General features: G+C 38.4%; 1 protein-coding gene and 1 long non-coding RNA gene across 7 annotated transcripts in view; one reads left to right on the top strand and one right to left on the bottom strand.

Annotated features, from left to right (window-relative positions):
- Positions 1–925: 925 nt before the first annotated feature.
- The window catches only part of ZCWPW2 (zinc finger CW-type and PWWP domain containing 2), a 138,015-nt gene continuing 131,104 nt past the window's right edge, over positions 926–7,836 (bottom strand). For 4 of the 5 annotated variants that reach the window (XM_055557726.1, XM_055557730.1, XM_055557729.1 and 1 more), the window contains 2 exons: positions 4,471–4,595; positions 926–1,308 (listed from right to left, as the gene is read on the bottom strand). In XM_055557726.1, coding sequence (XP_055413701.1) covers positions 1,147–1,308; positions 4,471–4,595 — 287 coding nt within the window. In that variant the 3' untranslated portion in view covers positions 926–1,146. The remainder of the gene's footprint in view (positions 1,309–4,470; positions 4,596–7,836) is intronic. The other variant, XM_055557731.1, reaches the window with a different exon arrangement.
- Positions 2,649–7,321, top strand: LOC129635091 (uncharacterized). 2 transcript variants are annotated; one of them, XR_008706098.1, is made up of 5 exons: positions 2,649–2,788; positions 3,338–3,501; positions 3,838–3,980; positions 4,315–4,433; positions 6,693–7,321. It is a non-coding gene; the product is annotated as an uncharacterized LOC129635091 (long non-coding RNA). The 2 variants fall into 2 exon arrangements; XR_008706097.1 differs by having other exon boundaries at positions 2,649–3,501.

Raw genomic sequence — 7,836 nt, 5'->3', positions numbered from 1 at the left:
TCTACTGATGGAGAGAAGCCTGGCTCAGCTTTGATGCTCACCTTCCCCCATCACATGCCACTCCAGCCACTTCAACCACCAGCAAGTCCTGGATGCTCCCTCTTCCTCTCTCCTCAAGCTTTGGTCTTTGCTTCCAGGTTTTCAAGTGCGTGGAATGCCCTTTCTCCCACCCTGGCCCCCAGGGAGAAGGAGCGATTTCGAGAAGGAGCCAAAGCTAGAATGTAGAGTTGGAGGTGGTTGTGCACACACACCATCTGATGAGCAAAGGACCCGATCGAGGACACCCACCAGAGCGTTCACAGGGACCCCTAAGGAACGGGGCTCCCAGGGGGATGTTAGGGGAGTGGTATTGCAGGATGTACCTTTTACTTTTCTATATTGTTTAGATTTTTCTACAGTGAAGATGTTTAACTTATCTCTATATTTTAAATTGCATTTCCCATCCTTGCCTCCAGAGATTCTGACTCAGCAGGGAAGGGTCCAGGATTCTGATCTCCCAAAGACCCTTCACAGACTCTACTAAAAGTCAGTTTGGGAACTGTGGTTGAAACGACTGTTTCCAAAATAATAAGGCAATTAACATTTTTGTTTTTTTAGAAAAGCTCCAACTCTATTACACAATTGTTTTTTATTATTTCCTTTTATTTTGCAGTAGCTTATTTCTACTACAAATATACATTCTCTAAGAATATTGGATCTGAATTATTTGTAAGAATTATAATAGCATTAGCAGTCATTTTAAGTTAGCCACACTTGAACAAAGGATCTAAATTAAATCATTATAAAGCATGTATTTGTGAAGTAAGTTTCATAAACTATTTTAAAATTAAGGTAAACAAGAAAAAAATCTACAAATATAAATATCAGGGTTCTCAGATTCTAAAATTACAACATTAATTTAAATATCACCTGATTTTCTCTCAAAACAATGGATATTCTCAAAATACAAAGTAGAAAGTTATTATAAATAACAACTTTGGTAAAATGTTTCATAAAACATTTTTAAGTTTTAACTTTGGGCAAATGTAAAGATGTAAATGTTTTTATAATTAACTTTTGAAAATATCTATAATGCCCTAAAATTCAGACATCAAAGCATCTATTTCTTTAAACTTCTTAGTTATATTTTCAATACATTCTCCTGCCCTAAAATTCAGACATCAAAGCATCTATTTCTTTAAACTTCTTAGTTATATTTTCAATACATTCTCCAGCCTTTAACCTTCGCCCATCAATTATAAGACAGTCCTCTTCACAGTGGTTTTCAAGAGAGCTGCCTGCAGGAACTTCAGGGCCACATTTAGGTAACTGTAAAAATAACCACAGAAGTCATCAAATTTACTTGAAGACCAGGCTTAATTATCTGAACAAAACATAAAACTGTCAGTAACTCCTTAACAAGGTGTTCTGTTATGCTGGTGGTCAAATAATGACCCCCACATAAAATATAATATACAGTAAGTGTCAGTGTAAAAGTAACTGAATATTTAGTCCTATCTCTACTCCTCGACATCATACATTTTTAGTTTTAACTTTTTAAAGTGGAAAAATGTGATTATTAAAATTAAAATTCTGCAAGTTTTCTATGTTTTTTATTTTTAAATTGACCATTACGGAGAATACAAGTGAAAACTGTTTTAGTCACACTTCCGATGACCATCTGCTCATAAGCACCTGCATTCCTTATGGACAGTAAGTGCATGCGCTGGTTGAGTTGGAAAGGACACAGGTAAAAACAAGGCAAACACACACATGCACACACGAGATTTACAACTTCAAGGTTCATTAAAGGCAAAGGTAACTTCCCACACAACGTGAAAAAACCCAAAACAAAACTCATGCAGTTTATACAAGTACTTTCTACTTTCATGTATCAAAAATGTACCTTTTAATACAAAGAGGTATTCAGTAAACTCTGTCTTATTTGTATATGGATTATCTAGTTTGTGAATTATTTAGGTGGATTTTATAACAGTCTGAAATTAATTCCCTTCCATTTTTTTCAAAGTCAGGGCATGTCAACCAGTGTTAATGTTAGCTAAGAACATAATTAGAAAGGTGAGTCTACTGAGGAAAACAATCTCTGAGTACTTGAATGACAAACAAAAATGGATTTTGATTATCCATGTGTGTATGCTTTTGTTCATGTTGCTATTCTCAATTCATTGGTATAAGTGCTTGAGAATAATCAACTTGAAACCTCACACATGAAATGCATGATGAAAACATCACATTCACAACTTTGAAAACAGCTCAAACAATATCTGCCCAGAGAATAAACACGCTCAGAACTTCAAAATTATCAGGTATATCCTCTTCTGGTGTGTTAGCTTATAAAAGACCACTTTCTTTAACAAAACACTTAACCACTTTCTAAAAACAAAACACATTTTCAGTGTTAAACAGTATTACCTTTGGAAGCCATATTAATTTTTCCTACTAATGCAAAAAAAAAAAAAAAAAAAAGGAAGGACGGAAGAAAAGAAAGGAGAAAAGAAATCCCTTAGGTGATCATTTCTTTACCTATAAGCTGGAAATTGCTTCAGCTCTGACAGCTGGTCTCATTGCTATTCTCCTCATTTAAAAGTGAACAAGGCAGTAAGTACCCCAACCTGGCATGAATTCCAGGCTTCTAAAGCTCTGTGTGGAGAGAGGCTTAGAGCCAGTCAGCAGGCAGCACTCACCTGCCTGCCAGCAAGTTAAAACAGTTAATTTTTATAATTCCTAAATGCCTTTTGAAAGCATAAAACATTACAGGAATCTAAAACAAAGAGCAAGCTCCTGCCTGGTGATGTATTAAAACTATGTATTTTACCTTAAGACATAAAAATCAGAAGTAATTTTCTGTTCTATCAAGTTACTAGTTATAATGGCAAAATAGAAGCCAATTTTGTGGCTGTAAAAGCTCCAGGACATTTCTATAAAAATCAACCTGCCTGTATTTTTGAATAGACAAACTGCTAAGACTGAAAAAAAAAAACACTGCACAAAACCATATGGTGCTCAAACAAAATACACATTTGCCAGAAAAGAATAATTTATATATTAACTACATGTATACAATAAATGTCACCAATCTATAGCTCTTGTTCTACGAGGGGTAAGATCTACAGAGAGAACAAGATTTTTTTTTTTTTTTAAAGGGACTCTAATCAGAGAAATAGTATTCACAATTCATGGCAATTCAAGAACAAGTTGAGATCACTGACCAAGAAAACAATTGTTTTTCAACTCAGTGTTTTTACCAATAATTTTATTTATTTAAATTTTATTTTCCTTTACAATTTGATCTCAACAGCAAATTTTGTGCATTTTCATGATTTGTAACTTAATCTAGGAAGTGTTTAAGAATCATCTTTGTTCTTGCTGAAGTTATGAATGAAATCAGCCAAAGTGGATGAACAATCTTGTCCATTTACAAAGTCACCTTTTCTGCACCTCAGCACAGAAGACTTGAGGATGGGTAGTTTTGCAAAGTGAGGATGTGGTAACAAAGACCAGGTGAGGAATTCTTAGCTCCTATTCCCTCCAGAGGCTGCCACTGCCAATTCTCATCTGTAATAATGGCCAGTCTTAGGAGTCAGTTACTCTGCAAAGCACTTTTTCTGGTTTGCCTCATTTAACAATCCTCTGAGGCAAGTGACAGGCAACCTTAGCCAGTCCTGAGTCCTCACTGCCTGGACCAGGAAGGGGACACAAGAACAGTATCCCAAGCCCGTCTCCCATCCCCTGCTTCCTGACTCCAGGCACAGTGGTCAGCCAAACAAGAAATGAGAAAAGGAATGAAACTGGAAGGACCCAGGGCTCCTCACTGCCATTTCCCTCCTAACCACACAGGGAACAGCTGGACCACCTGTGTAAGCATCTGCCTCATGGCTGACTTCTTTCACACCTGCTACCCTGCTGCTCTGTGTTAATGACCTGGGCTTGCTGTTGTGCTGAGCAATGTGTCAACCAACTTAAAATTTCTGCTGTCATTGGTAAGTATTGGATACAGTAAGCACACATGGCCTTTCTCAGCCCCACATGGCTGGCCAAAAGGAAAAAGAAAAAACTACCCGGTTAAGAATAGTGAAATAGAATCTGGTGAAAAATGCCCCATGGAGGTCAGCCCTGTGCACGACCAGGCAGGGCAGGTTTACAGGGGGCCTCTTGTTCTGGTGCTTCTCCTGAACGAGAAGATCAGTACCTCCCTTCGTCAGTGAGTCTCACTATCTCTCTTCATTCCAGCCCCAAAGACCCAAAATAAAACAGCTCCTTGGCTCAAGTATATTTTTTTCAAAGACTGACAGATGCATTCTGATTTTTCCACAGGCTACTAGTTTCTTGTTCATCTCATGATAACCAAGGGCTCACATTTCAGAAGTGAAAGGAACTTCCCATATAATGGAAATGAATATCCGGGAACAACTTCTGCCGTTTAAGGATCTGAGGTTGCTCTTTAGGCCTGATGGTCATTATGGATCCTACCTTTTCTCCTGTATTCACTTCCTCCCCGCACTCCTCTTCAAACTCCCTTTGGGTGGTTGTGTGCTCCAGGGCTTGCTCTAGCATTTGCTCCAGCTCTTTCAGTAAAAATTCTGTCTCAGAGACAACTAAAGAAACGTTGTTAATATAGTAAAAAACAAAAAGCAAAAAAAAAACAAAGAAACCTACACCTTAATTAATTCTATCTAATTCATAATCTTAACCACCCTCAAAGAGGACATTTTCTAAATGTTACGAGGCAGGAGGAGAAGGGGACGACAGAGGATGAGATGGTTGGATGGCTTCACCAATTTGATGGACATGAGTTTGAGCAGGCTCCAGGAGTTGGTGATGGACTGGGAAGCCTGGCATGCTGCAGTTCATGGGGTCTCAAAGAGTCGGTCACGACTGAGTGACTGAACTGAACAAGATAAAAAGTATTTTGTATAACTTTCAGTTATAGCCTCTGCTTGATGCAAAATTACTGTGGATTTCCAGGTGAATCTTTTATAATTATTCCTTGACAAATGCAAGTGACATTCTTGCTATATGTAGACTATAAGTATCCCAGACACTAAATTATTTTATTTTTATTTATTTTTTAAAAAATTAATTAATTTATTTTAATTGGAGGCTAATTACTTTACAATATTGTAGTGGTTTTTGCCATACATTCACATGAATCAGCCATGGGTATACATGTGTATTTTTAAAATAAGAAGCCAAGGGCACCAAATTAAGTTGTTACTTAAAGACCAGGGATCAGCAACTTTTTTTCTAGGAAGGACAAGAGAGTAAATATTTCAGGCTTTGTGGGCCAGATGGTCTGCGTCACAACTACTCAACTCTGCTGTTAGAAAGCAAACCATACGTGAGTGCATGCTCAGTCATTTCTAACTCTTTGCAACCCCATAGACTGTAGCCCACCATGCTCTTCTATCCATGGGATTTTCCAGGGAAAGCTACTGGAGTGGATTGCCATTTCCTCTTCAGGGAAACTTCCCAACCCAGGGATTGAACCTGTGTCTCTTGCGCCTTCTATATTGGTAGGCAGATTCTTTGCCACAGTGCCACCTTCAACCAAATGGGAGTGGCTGTGTCCCAATAAAACTTTATTTACAAGAACAAGCAGCAACTGATAATCGTGAGCCACAATTTGTTAAGCCCTGCAATAAACTATTAAAACTACTGTTTAAAAGGGGAAGCCAGTAATTAAGTGTCAAGACTAAATCCAGGCTGAATATGTAAAGTGAAAGTGTTAGTTGCTTAGTCGTGTCCAACTCTTTGCGACCCCAGGGACTGTAGCTCGCGAGGCTCCTCTGTCCATGGAATTCTCCAGGCATGAATACTGGAGTGGGTAGCCATTCCCTTCTCCAGGAGATCAAATGCAGTTCTCCTGCATTGCAGGCAGATTCTTTACCATCTCAGCTGCCAGGGAAGCCCTAGTTTATTCTTAATCAAAATATCAATGCATCTTAACTGCCTGATCTAGTTTTTTTTTTTAATTCACATACTTATAAAGGTTGTGTGATTTTTCTGCTACTGTGACAGAAATATGTAAGTAAGCAAAATATCTGGTAATTTGTTGAACTTGCTGATATAAGATAATATTCCCAACAAAGATATAAATACCTATTATAACTCTATAGACCTGATTGCTGATTAACAATATCAACAGAGTTCCCTATTTAAATAAAACAAACATTTTCAATTGATATTGAATCTTTCTGAAGTAAAGATCAAGGGAGGAGGCTAGTGACCCGCTCCTGCACAGCAGACAGATGGGGCCCTGAAAAGTCTTCCAAGGGCAGCATGACTCAGAGAGAAAGACACACACCCCATCATCTTCCACTCTGGTTATACAAATCTGACATACACCCCATCATCCACTACACATTGGCAGGTCACCAAAAACCACATCACAGACGTAGAGCAGCTGAAAGTTCATGGAAACCCAAGCAGGACACACCCTTCAGGGCTAAAATATCATCAGTGAATATGGAAGCAAGGTGTTCCCAGCAATAACATGAATTTTAATTTGTGTAATATGATATACACATCCATTTGTGTGTGTGTGAGTTTGCACAGGTATTCTTATAAATTAGGCATGTTATATGGTTAATAAATAGAGATTATTAATGTAAAACGTTCCAGTTCAAAAAAAGCCATTTTCATTATCATTTTCTTTTATTCGACTGACAAATGTTTATTTTGTGCCTTCTAAGGGTCAAGGATCTGAGACAAGAGCCACAGACCAGCAAGCCATCCTTGTCACCACCTCCACCCAGCCAGTCTCAGGTCTCCTCTGTGGAAGACTCCCAAAACACTTTGAAAGTAGTTTTCTGATAAGCCATTCTACACCTCAGAATCAGTTCCTATGTTCAGAAACAACACAAACAAAAAACCACAACTTACACATGCATTGTAAGCATATAGATCTGTGTTCTGTGGCAACTGCGAACACGTAAGAACACAGAGTATAAGCTATCACATCCTAGAACAACAGTATTCCAAATCTGGGGCATAAGAATCACCTGAAGATGATCAAAAAATACGAATGCAACACCATGGCTTCTGAATTAGAATTTTCTACAGGAAAGTCCATTTTCACGGAAGCAGTTTTGTTGAGAGTCACCTCTCTCTGTGACAGATTACTTACTTAGTAACTTGTCACTTAACAACAAGAGTGTGACTATCTTCACATCAGTTCCCCAGTCCCACTCATGGATGTTGTGTTTTCCTATTTTACAGTCTGAGTCTATGGAAATTGATAGTGACATTTAATGCACTGTTGAGAAGACGAATTTTGAGCTCTGCTGTGAAGGAAAAATGGCACACAAACATCTTTATGTTTCTAAGTTGTGTGTGAAAGTCGCTTAGTTGTGTCCAGCTCTTTGCGACCCCATGGACTGCAGCCTGCCAGACTCCTCTGTCCATGAAATTCTCCAGGCAAGAATACTGAAGTGGGTTGCTGTGCCCTCCTCCAGAGGATCTTCCCAACCCAGACATCAAACCCAGGTCTCCTGCATTGCAGCTGGGTTCTTTACCAGCTGAGCGGCCAGGGAAGCCCTTGTATTTCTAAGGCTAGACTAAAATACAGTCAATTTATGATAATGAATGTCACTGCTGAGTGCCAATGCAGGCTCTCTGTTTTCAAGTGATCTGGAAAAACATGTATACTGCCTTTCGATCAAAGGGTAGACAAAGTAATGGATAGCTTCATAAATCAAGTAGGGTTCATAACACCAACTTGACTGATGTCAAATTATGCTTTCAGAACACGAGGCTTGCTTTTCTAAAAGGTATTCCTAATACTGCAAACACAGAGAGTCCAAAAATAATTCTCAGAAATTGCAGTTACTGTAATCT

The sequence above is a fragment of the Bubalus kerabau genome, chromosome 20 (assembly GCF_029407905.1).
Source record: "Bubalus kerabau isolate K-KA32 ecotype Philippines breed swamp buffalo chromosome 20, PCC_UOA_SB_1v2, whole genome shotgun sequence".
Taxonomy (NCBI): Eukaryota; Metazoa; Chordata; class Mammalia; order Artiodactyla; family Bovidae; genus Bubalus; species Bubalus kerabau.
Note: the sequence above shows the minus strand (reverse complement) of the source record. Positions and strands in the feature narration are given on the sequence as shown.